General features: G+C 46.1%; 2 protein-coding genes and 1 long non-coding RNA gene across 7 annotated transcripts in view; 2 read left to right on the top strand and 1 right to left on the bottom strand.

Moving 5' to 3' along the window:
- The window catches only part of LOC127605429 (uncharacterized), a 249,819-nt gene that overhangs the window by 10,723 nt on the left and 213,642 nt on the right, over positions 1-25,454 (top strand). The gene's annotated exons all lie outside the window — the stretch shown is intronic.
- celf5a (cugbp, Elav-like family member 5a) overlaps positions 1-25,454 on the top strand; it is a 235,405-nt gene that overhangs the window by 2,929 nt on the left and 207,022 nt on the right. For all 5 annotated transcript variants that reach the window (XM_052072850.1, XM_052072851.1, XM_052072852.1 and 2 more), the window contains exon 2: positions 23,257-23,339. In XM_052072850.1, the coding sequence (XP_051928810.1) occupies positions 23,257-23,339 (83 nt within the window). The remainder of the gene's footprint in view (positions 1-23,256; positions 23,340-25,454) is intronic.
- On the bottom strand, positions 2,568-3,928 carry LOC127605416 (zinc finger and SCAN domain-containing protein 23). Its single transcript, XM_052072915.1, has one exon. The coding sequence runs from the start codon at positions 3,702-3,704 to the stop codon at positions 3,207-3,209; it is 498 nt and encodes a 165-aa protein (XP_051928875.1). The 5' UTR covers positions 3,705-3,928; the 3' UTR covers positions 2,568-3,206.

The raw sequence follows: 25,454 nt of genomic DNA, 5'->3' as shown, positions 1-25,454 counted from the left end.
GAGCAAATAAAATGTCTCAAGTGGGATAGAAAAGATCCACTATTCATGTCCCCTGTAAAAGGAAAATTAAGTATTTGACACACCTAGCCACATTTCAATGATAAAAATAAATAAATCAACAAATATGCCAAAAAATGTGACAAATGCTACTTCATCTTGCATCTTTCATATAGCTACACATTCCTACAGGTTCAAGCTGAAACATATGTTGGCTTAAAGCCTCTGGCTTTGTGTTGGCTTCGTGCTAGGCACCACCTAGCTTGTGTGCTAACAGTCTTCCAGGACTCCACTGGCATTCTGGTGGCAGCCCGCCAAATACATAACTATACCGAGCGATTCTGTAAATTGTGTCATTTGGAGGACATTCATTTTTGGTAACTAACTGCATGCTAGCGGTAGTTGACCTTGTAATAATAACTAGAAGCAACTTGCAATTGTGCCAGATAATCACTGATGCGAAAAAAGGCTATAAATATACAGTAGTGGAGGAGGGATGACTTAATGCCGAGTGGCAAAATGCGTCACTTGTCGCTGTTTTAGTGATGCTCCACTGCAAAAAAATCAAATATTAAAAAAAAAAAAAAATCAGTACATTGAAATAGTGGAATCCCCCCTCCCCCAAAATCGTCACAATTCAGTATGGTGTAGTTCTTAGTCTTTTTATGTTTTCAGCAATGTAACATGTATACTGCATTTAGAAACACCTTGTTCTATTCACTTTACATCAGTGGTCCCCAATCCCTGGTCCTTGGGTCACTGGGTACCTGGCCGCACAGAAAGAATAAATAACTTGCATGACTTCCGTTTTCTTCATTTCAGAATCTGAATGTTTTATTTAGAAACATTACCGGATCCTTTGTTACATCCGTCTATGGTATGTCATGTCACTCTTGACCCAGGTCTAGGCGCGCTTCTCGGTCACGTGACAGATTACCGCTAAAATACTAGAGCAGAACGAGTAGAAAACAAACATCTTTGGAAAGGGGAAAGCCCCAGCCAAGAGATAGAAGAGGACCCAACTGCTTCCAAGAAAAAGAAGGTCATATTTAATCGACAGTATCAGGAGTCCTACTTAAAATATGGATTTATCTAAACGGGAGATTCCCACGCACCAAGCCCACTCTGCCTGATATGCGGCAATGGTGAGTCGTATTTTTCATTACCGGTGTATCTTATTTTGAAGGCACGTTTAAACATTACCATAGCAACCAAAGAGCATTGCAGTCAGATAGGATGTTCCTCGTGTCATGGTTCGTGATTATTATTATATTTAGAAAATACCACTGTTTTCATGCAGGTCATATCATATTATTTTGTTGTATTTATCCGGCTTTAAAGGCCGGTACCTGAAAATATAGTCTGACACTAAACCGGTCCATGGGGCAAAAAGGTTTGAGACCGCTGCTTTACATGATCTTTACATGAGAGTTTTTACTTTTGATAATATTATCCTTATTTCATGCGGCGAAACAGCAGGCCAAATGGCAAAACTGTGTAGTGGAAGAGCCCTAACCCCGGAATCTGAAAAGCAGTGTATTCTTTACAGGTGGGGTCGAGCGGGACATGCCAGTATCCTTTACAAAGATCGAGAGTTGTGATGAATTTTGCCCTACCCAATCTTTCCATGAGCTCACCAATACGAGGCATAGGGTAGGAGTCAAAACATGAGATGCTATTGCGCTTCCTCATGTCTGAGCAGAATCGTAGTTGAGATGAGTCCTTTTTGGGTACCAACACAATTGGGTTAGGCCATTCATTTTTAGAGGGTTCTATGATCCCCATATCGAGCATTGCTTGTACCTCCTGCTTCAGTGGTTCCACCTGCCGCTATGGAATCCTGTATGGTCTCAGACGCACAGGTTTACTTTCTTTGAGCACAATCTTGTGTGTGATGAGATCAGTTCGACCAGGTTTATCTTTGAATAATGACGAAAATGATTCTTTTACCAATGCCACCTGAATTTGTTGCTCTGGGCTGAGGTGTAACGGGGTCACTTCAGGATTACTTCCTTCCCTCTTGGGTGTCATCTCAGCCTCATCCATCTCCTCTGTCTCAGTCACTGGAATTTCTCTGATGAAGAGACTTTGGGAGCTGGGTGTCTCCGCTTGCTTCTCGGCATATTGCTTCAGCAAATTCACGTGAAGAATCAGCTTTTTCTTTTGTTTGTCAGGGCAGAGAATCTCATAGGTGACAGGTCCTATTTTTCCTGGTCACAGTGTATGGGCCCTGCCCGATCCGACTTTTTAGCTGGTGCTACCATCTGACATGTGCAACATAGCCTGCAATATTCCTGCACATCTTTATATAGCCCTGGCCAATAGAATCCATGACTGACTCGGTCATATGTTTTTGCTTGTCCGATATGTCCTGCCCATGGAATAGTGTGTCCTAAATGTAGAATGAGCTGCCGGTACATGGTTGGAACGACCAATCTCTGTGTTGCTGTGTCAGAGATATACAGTAGATCATCTTTTAATATAAACGGGTCCCCAGTGATTCCTTGCAAGCTCTTTTTGCCACCCACTGACACCCCATCAACTTCAAAAACAGTGATTTTAAAGTTGGATCATTTTTCTGATGTTCTCTAAAATTCTTAGGAATCTGCCACTCAGGTTTAATGACTGGGTCCTCAGTACCGGTTTGTATTGGGAAGTTAGTAGGAACACTTCCCCGATTCTTTTCCTGCCTACGCTGCTACTTTTCTTTACCTTGCCTCCTGTTTGGACAAGTGTATCATCAAGATTACGTAGCGGTTCCAATCCTTTAGTTTGAGACCTAGTGACTGCCATGCATGGGAAATTCTTGGTGATTTTCTGGACAACGCGGTCCAATATAGGCAAGTCATCTCCCAAAACAACATCATAATACAAATTCTTCAATACATCAACCTTAAGTGTGAAAAATTGTCCCTCAATCCCAAAAGTCATATTGGTCATGGGATAATCCTGACTGTCACCATGAACACAAGTGATATTTACAACCTTCTCATAATTGAGCGAGTCACTACTGACTAAACTAGCTTTAACTAGTGTTTGATTGCTGCCTGTGTCAGCCAGTGCTTTTTTACCACTTGCCCATTTACAGTTACAGAGGTTGTATGTCTATGTCTACAATGATTTCCTTCTTGTGAAATAGTTCTTGCCCCGCTCTAGGTACTGAACAAAATTCTACAGGTTTGGGTTTTCGTACAGGACACATGGAAGCCTTATGGCCAGGTTGTTGACAGTTGAAACAAATAGTCACCTTTTGGTTGTAACTTTACAAACTGTCTCCGAGCCCCAATGTCAGCGTTACCCAAGTCTGCCGGGTGAATGGGTCGGTGGCCTTTATGCTTGAACTTAACCGTTGGCCCCTTCTTCCTGTAGGGCTCCCGGTGTGCTGCCATGTAGCGCTCTGCCAACTCTGCTGCTTCCTCCCCAGTCTTAGGATTGTGCTCCTTTACCCAAATGCGGACCTCAGGTTGAAGCACTCTCAAGTAGTGCTCCAGAATGACAACTTCTCCAATCTGGTCCTTGCTGCGATGGTCTGGGCGCATCCACCTCCTGTACAGTCCTTTTAGTCGGTTATAACTTTCTCTGACAGTCTCTCCCATGGGAACGATGGTGCTGCGAAACCTATGCCGATATGTTTCTTCAGTAACGTTGTAGTTGAGTAACACTGCCGCTTTAATAGATTCGTAGGATTCTGCCTGCTCTTCATCCATGCCTGCATATGCTTCAAGTGCCCTTCCAGTCAATAAGGTCACTACTCTGGCAGCCCACTCATCATGCCTCCACCCCCAGGTTTTAGCTATTCTTTCAAACCTAACAAAAACACTTTCTGCATCCTCACCCTCTTTAAGTTCTGGGTTCTGATACCCTGGGAATTGCAGTTTGATTTACAGTGGGAAACGGTGGAGAATGAGCATATGGTAGCTAACCTTGAGTTGGAGTTCCTTGTGCCGGAGGAAGGTTTGGGCCTGTGGTTTTGGAGGAGGATAATGCAGACTTGTTTGTCCATCGAATGTCTGGTCTTGCTTCCTGGTGCGCATCTGATCTCTTAACTCATTGATCTGTTCAATTAACATTTCCTCTCTACGTTTAGAATATTGCATAAAGTCTCGTATTTATTTAACAATTCCCTCATCGGGTGGATCTCTGGTCGTACTCACTGTCACAGTCTTAGGCCGAACCACTGGTTCCATGTCACGTGGATCAGCTCCACCCTGGGCTTGAGAATTGTCCGATGCAACAGGAAAAAAGGCAACAGCTTCTTTTCGGGGCTTTTCAGCGCTCTCCTGTTGAGACTGGTTTGGATGTGCTGCTGCTCTTCCTCTTCCGACATTCCTCATCTTGGCTTCCTCTTTTCTCTTCAGCAAGGCGTACCAATCCCACCACTGCCACCAATTGTCGTGCGGCGAAACAGCCGGACAACTTGGAGAGCAGTGTTACACGTGGGTTGCTCAAAACTGGGCAACTGTCACTCCTGAAAATAAAGAAAACTGGAAAATCTCCTTCCTGAATCCTGGCTGAATTGCCTTTTTATTCTTTTTCACCTGGCCTGCTGTTTCGCCGCACAACACCTTACGTGTGTAATACCATATTTGGATGGTATAATCACAAAGTCAATGGATGGTCGCTCCAGTTGAAGTTAATCCTTCACAATAAGGTCCGTCTAAATGCAAATCAAAGTGTCTTTCTATTGTGCGACAGGCTAATTAGGTTTGTTTAAGCAATTTAGCAACTGACAATTCTTCATGTAATTAATGATACACAGTCAATCTTTCAGGTCGCTGTCCGTCTCTTACATTGTGTTTTTGTGCAGCAAATGATGGTATTATACAAAATGGATTATACTGTATGGATCCTGACGGAAATAATGGTTACAACCCTTCAGAAGGACACACACACACACACACATCAGCAATTAGCAGTGGTTCTGCACTTCTGATTGCAATTTGGTCCAACTTGTCCTTTTGTCTGTGATTTCCTTGCGTGTATTTTGCCCGTGGTAATCCGCGAGGGAGAACATGGAATTAGTTTGTAAAGCGTGATAATAATGCATGGCCATAATAAGTCGACTCGGGAGGATTAGCAAATGTGCATTGTCTGAAGCGGCGCTCCCTTGGGTGTTCAGCCGGTTGCCTCCCTAAACAGTGGCTGCCTCTGCCAATTAAATATTCCGTCTAGTCTGCCTCCTCCTCCTCCTCCAATGACTAATTCAGCCCACGACGTCCGAGGCCTTCCAATTATTGTTGCCCAATTGGTATTAATAGGTAAAGGGTTTCCTCATGTAGAATACATCATAGATGGACTGCCACCCCCCCCCCCCCCATCTCCCTTCGGCTCCAATTATAATTGTCGGAGTGTAGTGGATGTGCATATGCTAAATGCGGGAGATTAATTACGATAAACAAGCATGTATACTAGGGGTGTAACAAAAAATGGTTTGAAACGCAAAATTGTTTTTTTATTTAAAAATTTGCGATTGCATTTAATTGAAACAAATCATTCCTCTTTGTAATACTGTACGTCGAGATATCAAATCTTTTTTGGGGGCGGAAAGATATGTGAATTCGCAAGTACCTAAGTGCGACCGTGTAGGTGTCGACAATATTTTAAAGTTATAATACCACTAATCACCACTAGATTGCAGACATGTCTTACACTGGGTCTCATCGTGCCTAATGATTTTTGGCGGATTTGGAATGATATACTCGACAAATGTACTCCAGTACCTCAATAATATTGTATTAGAAATAGAATTTTGAGTGAGTTGATTTTTGTGAATGTACAAAAAGAGTTACTGCACATAATGCTTCTTGTGAAGTACTTTTGTACCATACTTGAATGGTAATTTTTATGTTAGAAAGTCCTTTGCACTGGAAAAAAAATACACTGCATCTGTTTGGTTCAAATCCTTTATTTTTGGGTCAGGTAAATGGATGGAAAAATGTATAATCAAAAAAGACACATTAAGAGCACATACTGCATATTGCATTCATGCACAGATTATGTCCATATTTAATATATTATTTTTGTCATACATCTGGTTAGGAAGTATGCGGTCCTTTGTGACCGCCCCCAGTTGCACTGATGAAAAATTGAGGCCCCCTCCAGCATTTAAGTTGCCCATCCCTGAACTAGATGGTGGGTCACAAAGACAGACAGGCAGTTAGTAAGGCAGACAGATCGACTGACAGGCTGGAAGATGAGCAGAAAGACTCGGTAGCTAGACAGGCATAAGGGGTGATAAGCAGATGACGGAAAAAGTGGGACAACAAGAATGGCAGACTTGGACCTGCTTGGAGACAGAAAGACAGGTAGGCAGATAGGTAGACAGGCATGAGGGTGGATAGACAGTCTTGTACAGAAAAGCAGGGAGCTACTATAGATGGGAACGTGGGAGTAAGATGGGAATAAAAGGTCAGGTGGGATAGGAAAGCTACAAACAGGAAGCTAGACAGGCATTTGGACAGACAGGTTGGCACGCAGGCTTAGATAAAGTAGGTAACGAGACGCAGACATGCAACAGGAAGGACGACATACAGGCAGATAGGAAGGCAGATCGACACAAGGTTTTCCTGAAAGAGAGACAAATGGCAAAATACTCAAGATGAGTGATAAGACAGACAGGCAGTTAGGCAGATAAGCGGGCACGTGTGCAGACCGGAGGACGAACAGACAAACAGGAAAGGACACCAGGTGGGAAGGTTGGCTGGTGCGCAGGCAGACAGGCGTAAGGTTAGTTATATATCATTGGTCGAGAAACAGTGGTGCGAATGACCCAAAGTTCACTGTCAAACTAAACATAGAACAAAGACAATAGCACATTGGGTATTTACAAGTGTAGAATAGCTGCAGAAAGATAAAACAATACTCACAGGTATACATTCTTCATCCTCTGTGAAAAATGAGTAATATTGCTGCAGTTTACTGAGGAGCTGTGACCGTCTCCGCGTATATCCCTATTTCTGTATTATATTGTCACAGGAAGCCCCGTGTACAGTCAGGTGGAAAGATGGGCTGACAATGAGCCAAGCTGTCAATCAAGCTGACGGAACGGCAAGAAGCACGGGTCCAATGTTCCAAGCGAAGATGATGCGGTATCAATATAAAACCACGATGGCCGTGGTTGTTCGAATGTATTTGGCAAAGTCAGCAGAGATATTGCCTTTGACTGCAGCCTAGATGGAGCATATGAAATCATAGAATAATCTAATGAAATATTTATTCAAGTTTTTATTCGGTCCCCCTTCTGAGCCGGCACGATGGTGAGTGGCTTCTCTATAGGCTGCCACTCCCAATGAAACGGCCAACCCCCCCACCCCAAAAAACACTGGAGGACATAAACAAGAATGTTAGAAAAGATTCATATCTATGCCTGTACTGTGACACATGTTGGTATGAAGCTGAATTTCATGTGGAAAATCAACGTTGATATGGCTCTGTGAATGTATGCATACACACATCCAATATTGCTTGTTTTATATAAAATGTCATAAAGTGACATGGATTATACTGTACACGATGCGACATTGAGAGCAGGAGCTTGAGCTGGAATGAACATCCAATTATGAACAATGAAAGGTTCTTCGGTGATTATCGGGATTTCTTTTAACTTCTGTGCAGATGTTCATCAAGACCAAACAATAAGGCCGAAAAGTGACAGCCACAGGAACAATTTGTAAGATCACACTGCTAAAAACTGTCACAGGTCAACTTCATTGTTATTCTACTCCAATCCTGTAGGTGGCGGTAATGCATGATGCAGAGTGAATGACGAGTGCCAAACAAATGACGAAGATTGAATAGCATGCAATTTTTCAATCAAATTATAACATTGTTACGAGTTTTATGACATACTCACCGGCATTCATGAGCTATCTTCTGTCAAAGAAAAACAACCAAAAAAAAAAAGCACAAATATTACTGCAGCTAACTGAGCATTTGTGTCTGTCGTCTTCATACATAGCATGTATAAATGTGCATTTTCTGTACATTAATATCCAATCCCGTAACTGTAGCGTTCATATGCAACTCCCACCCTTTCATGTTTTGTGCCGAGTTCTAGTCGCTCTTTCGGATTTTAGCATCACACTTCATTGAGCTAAGTCTCCAAAATAATTGCCAACGTCACACCTGATGATGCTTTCAACTTTTGCGGGATGTTTTTCCAGAACGATGCGTTCTGACGTTGGAGATTAAAACATAATCGTGTCTTGTCGCAAAGCATTTGAAAACAACTTTGCCAGTGAATATTTGGCACTGGAAACATGTTCAATAATTAATTTTTTTCCGGCTCATTCATCAGTGTCTTGTGTCTCCTGGGCTCGTCTATGTGCGTGCCCCTTTTTTGGAAATTGGCCCGCTTGATGTATTTTTTATGCGACAATCGCGTGCAAAACAGGAGACGACTAGCAGTTCGACTTAGTTTCCCGCTTGTGCCTTTTTGTCATTTACAGTGCGGTGAGCAGCGCGTGAAAAATAACCTTCTGCGATGTATTCACAGTGTCTTATTAAAGGACAGCAAATTAATTCCACCATAGCCGACGATGCCGAGATTGTCTTATTTTTGGCGGTTCACTTATCTCATCTGAAGGTGGACTTGGCAGAGGCGCGCCGCATTCTCATTCGCGCTCAAAGGTCACCGCTGTTTTCTTTCGTCGACGCAGAAGGGAAGTCTGTCTGTTTTGCATGGTTGGCCTATCAGAGAGGCCCATTGCCTTTGGAGCGGGAGGAGGATGAGGTGAGGGGGGGGGGTGCCTTTCCCAGAACAGCGTGAGCTCTTTAATGTCATGTTGGAGTCTGGCTTGATTCATTTCGCAAGATGAAGCAACAAGGGAGAGTACAGGGATGATTTTAAAGGCAATGTTCGGTGGTATACTTTTAAATCATGCGATAAAGCCTTGGGGAGGGGGGGGGGGGGGTGAGGGGTGTAATCCCTTGCCATCTGAGGGCTCTTGTTTTGGCCACAAAAAGAAGAAACATTAATCACAGATCAGTCGAATTGGTTGCCAAATGGCCGCTCTTTTGACTTAAGTCATAATTTAGAAAAAAAAAAGTGGAGGCGTGTATGTTATGTATGCTCATAGAGGATTCTTTATTCTCATAGGCGTGAATATGAGTCATTCTGCGATTGGGTGGCAACCAACTCTCGGGTTTACATTTTGAGAGGATCTTGGCAGATCATTGACACGAGAAAAATTTTCATATTTACATTCGAGGGTGCTTATTTTAAAGGGCTTGTCATTGAAATGGATGATATGGAAATGAAAATAGCTGATTATAAAGTGAATGTTGGCATTTCAGGAAGTTGTGGGCAATTACATTCCTGCTATTTTTTTTCTCCGTAAATTTTGCGGGTGGCCCTTTGGGTGAGTGGTTAGTGCGTCGACCTCACTGTGCAGAGGTTCAATTCCAGCTCCGGCCTCCCTGTGTGGAGTTTGCATGTTCTCCTCGTGCCTGCGTGGGTTTTCGCCGGTTACTCCGGTTTTGTCACGTTCTGCTCGAGGGGAAAAAATCGCTCCGAGCAGAACAAATGAATTAAATAAGTTGGATCCCAGGTAAAGCAGACAAGAGAGAGTATTGTCACAAAATAAGGTGTCTTTAATGACAGAACGAAAAAACAACAGAAAGAGCCCGACAGGGAAAAACGGTAACAGAAAACGCTGATCAAATAAGGATCAGGAAATTAACAGAAAACGCTGATCAAATAAGGATCAGGAAACAAACAGAAAACGCTCGCGGCTAGAGCAAACGCGAGGAGATAATCGCGCTGGTGGTAATAGTATAAAAATACGAAATATCGAAAGTCGAAATAAGTGGGCAACAAGTATAGGTCGTAAGGCAAGTATGCAACGAGGCAAATAGCAATAGCGCAAATAGATAGCGAGAGCGAATAATGGCTCGGCGAGGAATTCTCCGGCAGTGAGATGACTGCCGGACTCTCTAAATAAAGGGGGGTAATCAGCCCGAAATTACGGGCAGGTGTGCCGATGGTGGAGGAGAAAACCCGCCACCTGCTGGCGGACACGCGACGTGACAGTACCCCCCCCTCAACGGACGCCTCCCGGCGGACTACCCGGTTTGGAAGGGTGTGCAGCGTGGAAGTCGCGCAAAAGGGACGGATCAAGGATCCAGGAGCGAGGCACCCACTGCCGCTCCTCAGGCCCGTAGCCCTCCCAGTCGACCAGATACTGGAACCCCTTACCCCTGCGCCGAGAGTCCAGGATGGCACGAACCGTGTACACCGGGTCACCGTCGACGACCCGCGGAGGGGGCGGCGGCGTGGGAGGAGGAGCCAAGTCACTGGAAGAAACGGGTTTGAGAAGGGAGACGTGGAAGACGGGGTGCACCTTCATGGTAGTAGGTAGACGGAGCCTGACAGCAGCCGGGTTGATGACGGCCTCGACCTCGAAGGGACCAGTGAATCGAGGACCCAGTTTCGCCGAGGAGCCGGCCAGGCGAAGGTCTCGAGTAGCCAGCCACACCTTCTGCCCCACCACATAGGGGGGGGCCGGGCGCCGACGACGATCCGCGATTTGACGATTTCGGGACGCCGTGCGGGACAATGCCGCCCGGGCCTCCCTCCACACGCGATGGGCCCGCTTGAGGTGGTGTTGAACGGAAGGGACCTCCACCTGCCCCTCCTGCGACGGGAACAGCGGCGGCTGGTAACCGTACGCCGTCATGAACGGGGATCGGCCGGTTGCGGAGGAGACGAGGGTGTTGTGTGCGTACTCCACCCAAGGCAAGTGGTCGACCCATGTCGCGGGTTGGTGGAGGCACACACAGCGGAGGGCCGACCCCAGATCTTGGTTGGCGCGCTCGGCCTGTCCGTTGGACTGGGGGTGGTAGCCGGACGTCAGGCTGGCCGTGGCTCCGAGGGACCGGCAGAACCGCTTCCAGACGCGTGACACAAACTGGGGGCCCCGGTCCGACACAATATCTGTAGGGAGGCCGTGGAGACGAAAAACGTGTTTAACCAGGAGGTCGGCGGTCTCCAATGCCGACGGCAACCCGGACAATGGCACGAAGTGGGCCGCTTTGGAGAAGCGGTCCACGATAGTGAGCACGACTGTGTGACCTCGGGAGGAGGGAAGACCCGTCACGAAGTCCAGCGCGATGTGTGACCAGGGGCGAGGTGGAATGGGCAACGGCTGGAGCAATCCGGCCGGGGGTCGATGGGAGGACTTGCCGCAGGCGCAGGAGGTGCAGGCCCTGACGAACTCCGTCACGTCGTTCCGGAGTTCCGGCCACCAGAATCGCTGGGCGACAAGTTGTACCGTCCGGTTCACCCCTGGATGGCATGCCACCTTGGACCCGTGTCCCCACTGAAGAACCTCCGACCGCAGGGACGGAGGCACGAACAGTCTCCCCGCCGGACACCCCGCCGGTACCTGCACCCCCTCCAGGGCGGTCTGGATCCGCTGCTCCACCTCCCATTGAACGGCCCCCACGATGCACTGAGCCGGGAGGATGGTCTCTGGGGATAGGTCCACTTCCGGGGGGTCGTGGAGACGGGAAAGAGCGTCGGGCTTGGTGTTCTTGGAGGCTGGGGAGTATGTGAGTAAGAAGTTGAATCGGGTCAGGAACAAGGCCCACCGGGCTTGACGGGAGTTGAGCCTCTTGGCGGTACGGAGGTAAGCGAGGTTCTTGTGGTCCGTGTAAACCGTGAATTGTTCTTTTGCCCCTTCGAGCCAGTGTCTCCATTCCTGCAGAGCCGAGACAACCGCCAACAGTTCACGGTTGCCAACGTCATAATTGGCTTCGGCAGCAGAGAGTCGACGGGAGAAGAAGGCACAGGGGTGCAGCTTCTGGTCGACTGGAGAGCGTTGGGACAATACCGCCCCCACCCCTGAATCCGAGGCGTCCACTTCTACAACGAAGGGAAGATCAGGGTCAGGATGTTGAAGGACGGGAGGACTGGTAAACGCCGCCTTTAGGCTAACGAATGCGGCCTCCGCGGTAGAGTCCCACTTAAAGGGAGTCTTAGTTGACGTAAGGCGGGTCAGGGGGAGCGCCTTCTGACTATAGCCGCGGATGAATCGTCTATAGAAGTTTGCGAACCCCAAAAAGCGCTGCAGTTCCTTGCGGTTAGACGGGACTGGCCAATCCCTGACTGCCAGCGTCTTGATGGGGTCCGCTCGTATTCTACCCCGCTCGATTATAAACCCCAGAAAGGAAATGACGGGAACATGAAACTCACACTTCTCCGCCTTGACGAAGAGCCCGTTTTCTAATAAGCGCTGCAACACCCGCCTGACATGTTGCTGGTGTTCCTCTTCTGACCGGGAGAAAATCAAAATATCATCCAAGTAAACGAAACAAAAAATGTTGATCATATCCCTTAAAACGTCATTAATGAGGTTTTGAAAGACAGCGGGGGCGTTAGTGAGTCCGAAGGGCATGACCAGATACTCAAAATGGCCCAGAGGGGTCTTAAAAGCGGTCTTCCACTCATCTCCCTCTCTGATACGGACCAGGTGGTAAGCGCTGCGTAAATCCAATTTAGAGAATATAGTGGCGGATTGCAATGGGGCAAAGGCGGAGTCTAGCAATGGTAGTGGGTAGCGATTCTTTATGGTGATGTCGTTTAATCCACGGTAGTCGACGCAGGGGCGCAGAGTCTTATCTTTTTTGCTCACAAAGAAAAAACCCGCCCCTAACGGTGAACGCGACGGTCTGATGAGACCTGCGGCGAGCGAGCTGTTTATGTATTCCGTCAACGCCTCGCGCTCAGGTTGAGACACCTGGTACAGCCGCGAGGACGGTAACGGAGCGCCCGCCTGCAGGTCAATAGCGCAATCGTAGGGGCGATTAAATACCTCCCCGAGGTCCCGATAGCAATCCGGCACTCCGTCAAGGCAGACTTCCACGGAGGGGGTGACATGTTCGTACCCCCCGACGGCCAACTGTAGACAGTGTCTATAGCAGTAAGGGCTCCAGCTGTTGATTGCTGGGCGCGCCCAGGAGATTACGGGGTTGTGTACTCGTAACCATGGTAACCCGAGGACGAGGGGAGCGTTGCGAGACCGCATGACCAAAAAGCGCCGCAGCTCGATGTGATTACCCGAGAGTTGGAGCTTCAGTGGCTCCGTTCTGTGGGTTACGACCGCCAGGAGACGCCCATCGAGATCACGAATCCGCTTCCTATCGATCAGTCTCTCTAACGCACAACCTAGCTCGGAAGCGAGCTCGCTGTCAATCAGGCATACGTCCGCTCCTGAGTCCACCAGGGCCCGAACCCGCTTAGACCGGGATTCCCCAGATATCGTTCCCTCAAGTACTAGTCTGTTCGGTCGCGTGTCGACTCGATCAGACTTGGGGTTTAACGCGCGTGACGGTGACTCACAGTACTCATGTTCGAAGGAAACAGATGATCCCGGGTGATTGGTGATGGTTGAAAAGGAATCTCTCTCCTCGCCACCAATGTTCTCGCTTCCCAGCTGCATAGGCTCCTCTGCTGGTGCTGTCTCCCGGAATACTCCCCCACGTTCCCGGCTTCGCTCCCTCAGGCGATTGTCCATGAGTAGGGCGAGATCGATCAGTTCTTCCAGGTCGGTGCTGTGATCACGGGTCGCCAGCTCGTCCTTGAGTTGGGAGTTTAATCCTCGGCGAAACAGCCCACACAACGCTCGATCCTCGTAGCCGCTTTGCGCCGCCAGGATCCGGAACTCGATGGAGTAATCGGCGACCGATCGTCTCCCCTGGTGGAGGGCGAGTAGCCGACCCTCTGCCTCTCGACCCCGCACGGGATGGTGAAACACCCGGCGGAATGCTGTCACAAACTCCGGGTACGATGATCGGAGATTTGGCTTGGCCTCGCTGGTCGCAATCGCCCATGACGCTGCCGGACCTGTCAACAAACTCATAACGTAGGCCACCTTGGCGGCATCATTAGCGTAGGCAGACGGCTGCTGGCAAAAAATGAGCGAGCATTGGTGGAGGAAGTGACCACACTGCCCATGCTCACCCCCGTAACGAGGTGGGTGTGGGAGCGAGGGTTCCCTCGACATAGTGGTCTGAGAGAGGGGTGCCTCCGGAGTGGTTGGATAGCTCCCTGAGGGGGGGAGTCTCCGTTCCTCCACCCGCACCAAACGAGGTTCGAGTTCATCGAACCGATGAGCCAGCATGGAGACCGTGCCTCGGAGTTCCGAAATGGCTTGGCCCTGCTGACTCATTTGCTGCTCTTTTCGGGTAAGAGCGGACAATATTCTCTCTACATCCGCGGGATCCATGGTGGCCGGAGAATTCTGTCACGTTCTGCTCGAGGGGAAAAAATCGCTCCGAGCAGAACAAATGAATTAAATAAGTTGGATCCCAGGTAAAGCAGACAAGAGAGAGTATTGTCACAAAATAAGGTGTCTTTAATGACAGAACGAAAAAACAACAGAAAGAGCCCGACAGGGAAAAACGGTAACAGAAAACGCTGATCAAATAAGGATCAGGAAATTAACAGAAAACGCTGATCAAATAAGGATCAGGAAACAAACAGAAAACGCTCGCGGCTAGAGCAAACGCGAGGAGATAATCGCGCTGGTGGTAATAGTATAAAAATACGAAATATCGAAAGTCGAAATAAGTGGGCAACAAGTATAGGTCGTAAGGCAAGTATGCAACGAGGCAAATAGCAATAGCGCAAATAGATAGCGAGAGCGAATAATGGCTCGGCGAGGAATTCTCCGGCAGTGAGATGACTGCCGGACTCTCTAAATAAAGGGGGGTAATCAGCCCGAAATTACGGGCAGGTGTGCCGATGGTGGAGGAGAAAACCCGCCACCTGCTGGCGGACACGCGACGTGACAGGTTTCCTCCTACATTCCAAAAACATGGATGGCAGGCTGATTGAATACTCAAAAAAATCGCCCCTAGGTGTGAGTGCGAGCGCGTATGGTTGTTCGTCTCTGTGTGCCCTGCGATTGGCTGGCAACCGGTTCAGGGTGTCCCCCGCCTACTGCCCGAGGACGCCCCACGACCCTTGTGAGGATAAAGCGGATCAGAAAATAGATGGATTGGATGGATGCCAATTTTGCAACAGAAAAGAGAGATATAAAGTTGACACAAGTGAGATTGAACGAAAACTATCGAAGCCTTTTCTTTGGATGTCTTTGACACCACAGCTTCGAGCTAGCAACCTCCAGGCTTTGTGAGCTTCATCATCCCAGTTTATTGAATGCACTGTTCAAATGTAAATTGTGGCCTATTGCTTTTGGTTTTTGGGAATAGACGTAAATTGACAGCAGTGAGGACGGTGGAAGCCTCTTTCAGTTCTCAAAATATAACCGACTTCGCAACCGCAACAGAGGTAAACGAGGCAGATTCCCAATTTGAAACGAGTTTCAGCTCTGTGTGACGCGCCAAGCTACACAGTGCTGTTATAAATAGAAATGGTGTGGTATTTCCGAAAATGGGTTAAACTGCTGTCCCTGCGCTACTGGCATGACATCATTGATTGGCTCCCAGCATTCCCCAAAACACTCTCTAACACTATCCATCCATCCATTTTGCGATTGCTCTTTTTTTTAATGTGACAGATACCGTACATCAGTGCAAGCAGTAACATGAATTGTCCTTGTTAGAGCAGCCATTTGCACTCATTCGTACCGTCCTCTAGCCCAATGCTGAAATTAAATAAATAAAACTGTTTTTTTTGCAACATAATCAGGAGGATTAGTGTCTTTTCTTCCCCCTTTGCTGTTTGTCACAAGTCTTGTTACTCCAAACACACCCGGTGTCTACAGAGTCTTTGAAGCCTCATTCTTAAAAGGTAGCTTTCAATTTGCGGAATCAAAGCGAGTGAGCACCTGATCTGATTGTTTAGCAGACAGCTTGACGCCCGCTGGTCATCCGCAATCGCTCCTCTTGCGCACTGATCAATCGATCCTTCCTTGGAGGTTTAAACGGCTCAAAGGCGGCGGGCATCGGCAGGGGCGTCACATCTAATAAACTTTCCTTGCAACCGAATACACTGTTGGCTCACTGCTTATGTTGCACAGTTTGTATTCACCGTGGCTGCTGTGGTCATAGTACGTTTTTGTGATCATGTTTGTTCAAGACTCGTCTGACTCGCTTTCTCTTGTAATCATAAGGGCGATGTACAGGAGATATCTGAAATAAAAATTGTGGATCGAAATAATTTAGAAATGTTCTCGTTGACCTCAGGCTAAACTGAATTGCAGATATCAACACAACAGATCGAGTCGAGATGTTAAATGTTAAAAGGACTTGCCATTCAAGCATGTCAGAGACTTTTTGACAGTAGATCAGTGTAGCAGCAATGTAGCAGCCTCCACATTATTTACACCTCTGTGAAAGTCCATCCATTAACTGTGTCATTTAGCTTCCTCATCGGGGATGCGGGTGGCTGGATTTATTTATAGTTCTGGCACCGACTTTAATCACGAAAGCAGGATAGTAAAGCAGGAGGACCCCTCCCCCCAAAAAAGGTAATTTTTAAAGAGCACAGACTAGACGTTTCCAACATGCTCTAAGGACAAGAGTCACCTATTGAACGAATTTCGGCCCACTTGGGGATGAATGCCCACTTCAATCTGTCACGTCGGCTCCCTCAGAGGCGCCAAACCTCCGACAACTTTATTAGGAGCCTGTTGGAAATGGAATCTGGCCACCCTCTTATGTTGTTATCCCCGCAGTGTATAGTCTTAAGTATTGGGAGAATTACTCCCCGCCTGCTCGTGTCAGTTCATCCTTCTTTTTTATGATGGCTCCTTTACCCCAATATTGATCCTTGTTGGAGCGTACGCAGAGCATCTCAAAAAGAATTTATTGCCTTTGTCAGCCTTATTAGGGCATGCACGCTTCACCCTAACACGTGTATGGCGTGTAAGTACACGACACAGGTACTCCTTTGAGATGCGCCGCCTATGGATGTGCTTGACTGCTCTCGCAGGCAAGTGGAATCCATGTGAGTGAGTAGCAACAAATCGATGGTCCGGGTCGCCTTCTTGGTGGTCAGAGAGGATTGCAGGGAGGGTCCTATGACTATTGCTGCATGTGAGGTTGCGCGAAATTCAGAAATACAGCACCGGATTTATTCCACTGCAGAGCATACCTTTTATTATACAAATGCAATTTTCCTTTTTTTTTTAATGCACTGTTTTTTTCTCTGTACTGTTTAAAAGAGAGCTGCGAATTGGGATGATACAGTGCAACGGAAAAGTGGTGCTACCCACTTTTTACCCCCCTGGCATGTATTTATTTATGTGGACGATATCTGTTAGAGCGGAGGACACTATTTGAGTCAGTACGATATCCCACTTGAAACGCGAGAGTGGACCTCGCCATTCACGTTAATTAATTCCAACTGTAGCTCAAGGTGAGGGGTGACGTGGAGGGGCAGTGAGAGGAGAAACGGGGGAGGATTTGGAAAGATGAGCGGCGCTCGAGTGATTGACGACGGCCTGATGGGAGGATGCAATCAGCTTTGCGATGAGGAGGAGATGGTGACTGAGCACCCCCCCCCCCCACTCCCATCAACCTCCATTTAAGGTGGCTGTCTGACTTAATTAAGGTTTACAGGTTACGCTAGGCTACTGCTTATATTACGCCACTCATTACAAGGCCGTTAGGCTCGGGCAGTGAAAGTATTGTTGTCAGAACCATGATGAGTCAAAGCATTTTATTACACCTCCTCCTTTAACTCCTTCTTCTCCGGGTATCTGAATGACATTCTTGGGAGCAGAGGGGGAATCTTTATTTTTCCAGACGAGGGGGGGCGCTTCTAAGAGCTTCTCAGAGACCACACTGATTACCCCCCTCATGGTCAATTTGCAGCTCAGAGCCTCCCAATCCAGCCAATGATTCAGTTCTTAATCACAATGTATCAGTGCTGATGTTGTGCTTTCAGTTTAAACAGCCCCACCCCCCCCACCCCATCCCTCTACTTGCTATCTCCCCACACCGCCAGGTCCCCCCCCCACACACACACACGTGAAGAGGGGTGGGATGGGACTAAATGAGGTAAGCAAGTAATCTAGCCTCACTGATAGCATTCACAAAAGATATGTGAGGGGAACGGGCAGGACTTTTTCTGCTACCTTCACACTTCGCACAGAGAATGGCACACACATTTCGAGTGAGCTCACACTTTTTCATTACTCGGTGGCAACTCGGTTCTCAGAAAGGCTAAAGAAGACTGTGAAGGAAACGGTCAAAGAAGTGAGTGAAATCAGCCACGAAAACTGCTGTGCGTATAACTGATGTACCCCACCTTCATATTGATCCACCGCATTTGATGCTAACCGCCAGCTGCCACACCGGTCGGGTCGGACCGAAGTAATCTCGTCTTCATGGATATGCGACGCAAATATCAGTAAAAGCGCAAGGGGAGAGTTTACGGCATAGTCGTAGTAATGAAGATTGGAGATTCTAAAGCCAAGAGCCTCTCAAAGGTCAACACTGTCATTTATTTCTCGTCAGTTTCCACTTTTTACATTATTATAATGCTGTAGATCTGGAAGTGACCAGGGAAACGGGGAGGGAGGGGGGGGGGCTCAATGTTGTTGCCAGCACGACTGGAACGTAAACATCCTAACCAGCTGTTTGACAAAAAAGACATTTTAATGAGGATAAAATATGTGCATGTGATTGTTTGTTTTTGAACCAATGTACAATGTATCTTAATATATTAAAATCTTCAAATGCATATAGAAAAGCTCCACTGCTCAACTACAAACAATAACCACATACTGGGATTTCCCCTACACCAGCACCAGAGGAGCAAAACAGCAGCAGAAGCAAAAGCAAAACAAAATTTCCAGCCAAACCTTCAATCATTGGGCAGTCCCGCTCTTTAAACTGTTGCCCGGCATGACCGACATGTTGCTGGTCCTCAGCTAGGAGCTGGTGATAGCTTGTGACCCACCTGCTGCTGTCACTAGACAGCATGTCATTGTTGCCGGGTGGCTGCGGCTCAGTTGATAGAGCGGGTTGCCCACTGACTGACTATTGGAATCTTGGATGTTTTGCTCTCGCCGGTCATCACGAAAAGACAACAAGGCCATGCTGGTCTATGCTGGCATTTTTTTTTAAGCAGGGAGTCCAGCATAGGCCAGTAAGGTTTGTCCCATATCATCACAGCCACTTATTCAGCAGACACCGTCGAACAGTATGAAATATTCAATTATTAATTATTTTTTAATCGACTGTGTTGTGGCGGCCATGACACGCTTTTCTTCTCTGATGCCCATAACGGCGTCAAAATTGGAGGGGTTGTTGAGGCAGGTCTGCCATCTTGTGGTTCACACTGCAATTACATCTTTCATCGACAATAAACATCTATCCATTTTCTGATCCGCTTTAACCTCACAAGGGTCGCAGGGCGTCTTTGCGGCAGTAGGCGGGGGGCACCCTGAACCGGTTCCCTGCCAATCGCAGGGCACACAGAGATGAACAACCATTCGCGCTCACACTTACACGTAGGGACAATTTAGAGTGTTCAATCAGCCTGCCATGCATGTTTTTGGCATGTGAGAGGAAACCCGAGTACCCGGAGAAAAAGGGAGAACATGCAAACTCCACACAGGGAGGTCGCAGCTGGCATTGAACCCGAAACCTCTGCACTGTGAGGTCACCCGCTAACCAATTGACCAATGGGCCGCCCAGACATTAAACAGTTAAAATTAAACAAGGGCCACTCCGAGTGTGGCCTGTGGGCCGTCAATGGCCATCATTGTTTGGAGTGATGAGAAACTCAATTCTTGTACCTTTTCTCAAATAATCAATGTAATTTAGGCAAAGGGAATGGAATAACCAGAAGATTTCAGGTGCAAAAACACGGCGACATCGAGCTATAGACCATCCTCAGCTGCCCCCGTGCCCCCCCCACACCCCTCCCCGTCTCACCCACTTATTCACATTTTAATTACACGGCAATTCAACACAGTGGAGATGAAGCGACTCGGCCCTATTTCCCAGTACACACACGCCGCACACTCGAAAATATATCATTAGGAAATGGGAGCCGTTGCAAAAAGAAGAGAACAAGATAGATTTGGCAGCCGCAAAGAGAAAGCAGAGGAGGTATTTCTTCCTCTTTGGAGGTGAAATCAATGTGGCAGATAAGGCTGCTTAAAGGTTTCTATCTGATGATGCACAGGATCATTTCCTCACAATTGGAAGGCTTCCCCCATTGCTTTGTCAGCAGGCTGCTGTTGCCGTGGCTTTTTTTTTGGGGTGTGGGGAGTTTCAAACTATTTCATCATTTCGCACAATTGGTATGCAGCGCAGCGCTGGCAATTTACGCCTGTTTGGGTTCCCAATTATGCAGTCGTTAAAGCACTTTTGCCTGTGGCCCGCAAATTCTTACCAAGCCATACATTAAAAGTGCACAGAATCTTGTGCAGATTGCGTTGTTTCACCCCCTTTGTTTGCTCTTAATGTATTCTCATGTTGACAAATAGATTGAGATTGTAATGCAAAACACACTTCTTTCTTAACCAAGATAGGGCAGGGCCAGCGTCATTTTTATAGTCCACAGCACCATTTGCAGATGACAATGTGGAAGGTGGCGGTGGGAGCTGGGGCGGGGGTCTTGGTTAGCAGTTGTGATTGAGTAATTTGCATGGCAGCCATTGGAAATCATTACATTTGTAATTGCGAAGGCCATCCGCTCTTGAGTTTTCTTGGCAACCACCTCGAAGGTCGTGACACACGCACATCGGGGTTGGGAGAGGTACAGTCGTTGAAAGAGAACAGGTGGAAGGAACCAAAGACTTGTGGTTGTTGGCTGCTCTGAAGAAGAAAAAAAACTCGTATGTGTAATTTAAAAAAGAGACTGCACACAATAGAATCATCTGAATATAGATTGTATTTTTTACGTAAACGGATAAAAAGTGTATCTGCAGCCAGATGCTGTCATTTCATTTCATTTTTCACTTCTTTATCATGGACTACTGTCAAGTCATAACGATGCTCACAAATAGGACAAAAAGTGTTTCTTTTACTTTTATTTGCTGACTGGCCTTTCAAGTTCAAATCCACTAAGTTGTTTTTTTTGCCCTATGAAGTGCCTCTTTAAGATTTCTCTTGAACTGTCAATCAAATGTGTCTGTTAATATATTTGTCAGGGCAGAATGTTTTCTACAGACCTTTCTATTGCATATCATTAGATTGATTGTAGAAGAAAGTGATGACATCTACATGCAGGCATGCCAAAGAAGCAAAATGGCTTTATGTTAATCAGTGGATCAGTAAATGACACCCTACGTGGATTGGGTCAAAAGGGTCAAAGTTGACGGGGCCAATGAGGTGGCAAACGAGCAGTCGCCACAGGGAAGGTTGTAAAGAACATTGATGGGATAGAACATAGAGTCATGATATTATCTGCACACCAACACTACTCCAACAATACATCACAGGCCGCTTTGAATACATTTGGATGTTGAAATGAGATCCAGAATGCGCTATAGCACTGTTGGAGTGTCGGCAAATATGATGTACTGTAACCCGTGTGAACCCCATTAATAGAACACAAGCAAATCTATTTATTCAGACAGTCGCGGGGAAAATGATTGCCTCAATACTCCATCTGCTTTCTCTTCATCCCTCGTCTCTCCTCTGACAGATGTTGTGTGCATGTGCGCTCCTTGCACCCGAGCGCAGCGGCCATTAGTGAATGCATACACACTCCACAGCCGGGAGTGATTTATTTTTTATTTTTTTTTAAACATCGCCTACCTTGCTCTGTCCGGGAAATGTGCTTTTTTTTGTTGTTTTCAGATATGTTCCTTTTGCTTCTACTCATGTTGCAAACATTTCCAAGTTATGGAGATAAGCAATGGGAAACGACAAGAGTTGTTGTTTTAATCCTACAGAAAGAGTCACTGTTGTACAGCATGCAGCACAAATCTTGTGATGAACTTAAACACGAGCCACCTCATTAATATTCAATTATTTACATGGAACAGTGTACGAAAATAACAATGGACAGTGAGCCTCATGCTATTTCACCCAGTCCGAAGACGTGATTTTCTGATCACATCTAGCAGCTTTTGTTCTGGTAAATGTAATAAGAAGAAGTGTCACTAATTCCAGGTTCTCCCCCCAAAAAATCCACAAGTAGCTCAAGTAAAAGAGGAGGAGGCAAGATATCAGTGTTTAACAACCAATTTCGACAATGCAGTCCCTTTCCCATTTTTAGTTGATAACGGCCACATTATGTCTGCCTGCGCTACCCTAGGGGGCGATCCAGCACCTTTCAGCTCATTTTAGTGCTGCACATTCAACAAGGAAGAGTGGCTTCATGCTACTTGCTAACTGTTTTGAGCCAAGCGTTCCAATGGACATCTTTACAGCTCAGTGTGACTCGTATAGGCTGGTTTTAGTATATCTTTTGCCTAAGTCGTATTTGGAAAACATGAAAAAAAACAAAAAACAAAAGCAAAACAATTTAACAACCAAGAAGATTCCGGTTGTCTTGATTTAACCTTTGTGGTGACTATATCTTGGGTTACTGAGTTTGATGACTGTTCTAATTTGGTTTCCTGCTGGAGCGGAGGGCGGTTCCCTCCAGCGACACACCTGTCACGCATCATAATCAACCATGTATTTAAGGACTGCCAAGTCCTGATGTCTTTGTTGGATTGTTCCTCACGACTCTACCGCCAAGTGTTGAATATTCTAGATGTTATCTTATTCACGCCGCATAGTCTCTCGCCATATTTTTTTTGTATTCTTGTTGTAAGTAGTCTTTTGTTATTAATCCTCGTCACGGTTTTTGTGTCATACGTGTTTTGTGTTTTCTTTTCACGACAAACAACTTCCGTTGACGTTTGTCCTTGCCTTTAGCCAGTGTTTTTGGTTTGTCCGATTTTCCTGGTTATTGTAACCAGTGTCATTTGTTTTTCTTTGTTGGTCCTACACATTTTTTTTTTGGTGTAAATAAACTATTTTTGTCCATTGTTTGGAGAGTCTAATTCTGTCTGGATCTTTCCAAATACCTGATGTTGAGAAGCTACACAAACAAAGAAAATTCAAATTTTGGAAAAGGCACATTTGTATATTTTGTTGCTATTATGACTGTAAGTTAAAATGATGTTATTAGGCTAACCATTTACACAAGGAAAGAGTATGACTTTAGAGGGCACAGTTTGTCCAATTTTGAAGGGTACAACCAGCGGGACATTCAACCATGACTATGGCTATTTTTCCTTCTCTCCCATTTTGTGGCCTTTGTATCAATGCCTGCTCTTGTGTAAAGCCTTGTTCCATGGCTGCTTTTATTTCTAATGTTACATGCCTATTTTTTTACAGGTTGTGCATTCCTCACCTACTGCGCCCGAGAGTCCGCCATCAAAGCCCAGAACGCCCTCCATGAACAGAAAACACTGCCAGGGGTAAGTGCTGCAGTATATGCTGATCTCGCTCCTTGTAAAAAAAAAAAAGTGTCAAAATGTATGATGGCGAAACACCGCAAAGCAACTCAATCAGCGGCTCTCACTCTGAAGGCTCAGTTCCACACCGTGTCTTGATCATTGATTGGACATGGACTTCGTTCTTATTAATACTGGCCTTACTTATTCTGCCATTGCTTTCAGATTAAAACCATATCAAAACAAATCTCTTGAGGTTCTTTCATGTCACTTGAAGTATTCACATGTTTCTTCATTTCTTGGCCAGAAAGAATATTTTTACACCACGTTTACCTTGCGCTCTAACGCAATTATTTTGAACTGTTATGGGAATTGATCATATGTCAAGACTGGCACAAACAATGTATTAAAGAAAAACACAAGTCAGATTCTACTCCCATCTATTTTTATTTTATATGGGAGTTGACTCCTTGAGTTTGAATAGCTGAATGTACAAAATATATCTTAAAATCAATGCTCAATTTTTTTATGGTTGTATATTTTTCAAATATCTCATTTGTGGATTTATTTGTTCATGAATAGAATTTGAAGGAGTTGTTCGCACTTCATCGTGGCAATTTAACCATGTTCTGTAGAAAAAATATTCCACTGATTATAGAAATTGTCTATTTAGGTACGTCAGTAAAAATGTTGGAGTGGCTTACAACTGTAGTCTATTTGGGAGTTATTTATTAAATTTTAATTAAGAATGAATCTAATGTCATCATGCTGTAATGTATGCGGTAAGTGGTGTGCTGGAGCTCTCATTGAAACTCTCCTGTTTAGACTTTTTTCCTGGTGTAATATGTTCATCGCAACGTTACCAATGATGCCATTTTTAGGTCGCCATGTTTTCCAACGCATCTTCCCAAGTTGCTTACACATTCATCACTTGTACGCGAAATTCCTTCGCGCAGTTTGAATGCTGCCACTTTAGTAAGTAAATAGAAGCCCATTCTTGTACAGTTTCAATGCTGATAGCCCCTCAGCCTCCCTTGGTCATGTCCACACCACTCGCCCTGCTGCGCGAGAGCGTGTCATAGAAATGGAACAAGCAGACGTTGATGACTGCTGGCCTCACGTATGAGTCTACTCTCACCTCCCTTTAGGCTTGGCTTACATATCAGCACGCGAGGACCGGTGGTCAGAGGAGGTATGAGGCCTTTGAATCGCGTGACATTGGTTCACTGACTGTTTTGTTTGGTAAAGACCAACAAAAACGCTGCGATGTAGAGATGAGATTGCAACAATATGAACCTTTGTTTGTTGGTTTCCTAAATATGTTGCAATAGACACAGGAGATGTGGGCAATGAACATTTATGAGAATAAGATTTGTTAGTCTTTGGACTTTGTGATGCAGCATGTGGCTCCTTGCCCAAGGTAATGTGAGTAATTAACAGCGGTCATGAGGCAGTGCATGCTGGGTGCAAGTGTGAGAGCTGAACGTTCAGAACGCCCTGTCCACATAAAGATACATATTTGCTGCGGCATAATTCTATATCGTTGTCACAAATAAATGGTTGTCTTTTGCTATGTTATTCCTTCAGAAAGAAGAGCAAAGCGAATATAGTAGCCAATGTCTTCCGACGTACATGGTAGCTGCTCTCACACATTCCTCGTGACCACAAACATTTCACTGTAGACAGTTACTTGAAACGAATGAATAGTGAGCCACGTGCTGCTTCACCACATCGAAAGAAACGTACACATGTATAAGCCTGTTCTGGTAAATGCTTCACTTGCTTCAAACCCTCCTTCACACATCATGATCAAGCAAGGAACATGTCACATAGCACCAGTAGGAGCTAACAACGGAGGTATTCACGTCTCACACTTAGACATTGTCATATGGTATATTTGCTGGATACCTGCTCGGTTTGCTCCATATGGAAAACGGGAGGCACAGATGGTTTGTTGGCTTGATCCGAAATATGGAGAGGACAGCCGTGCTTTGCTGACAGGTGAGCTCTTACTCTGATTCCATGTTTGGACCCTGCTGGGAGTTTTTCCTTTATTCTCAGATACTTTAATGTTATCGCGCAGGAGCGGCGCATGCATCGGACTGGAATGATGTCATGTGGAAGCTCGGACGCGAGACG

The sequence above is a fragment of the Hippocampus zosterae genome, chromosome 8, assembly GCF_025434085.1.
Source record: "Hippocampus zosterae strain Florida chromosome 8, ASM2543408v3, whole genome shotgun sequence".
NCBI classification, from domain to species: domain Eukaryota; kingdom Metazoa; phylum Chordata; class Actinopteri; order Syngnathiformes; family Syngnathidae; genus Hippocampus; species Hippocampus zosterae.
The sequence above is the reverse complement of the archived record's forward strand: the minus strand, read 5'-3'. Positions and strand labels throughout refer to the sequence as shown.

Bases quoted from the DNA above. Each gene is read 5' to 3' on its own strand.
- LOC127605416 (XM_052072915.1), bottom strand. From the start codon at position 3,704: ATGGATGAAGAGCAGGCAGAATCCTACGAATCTATTAAAGCGGCAGTG.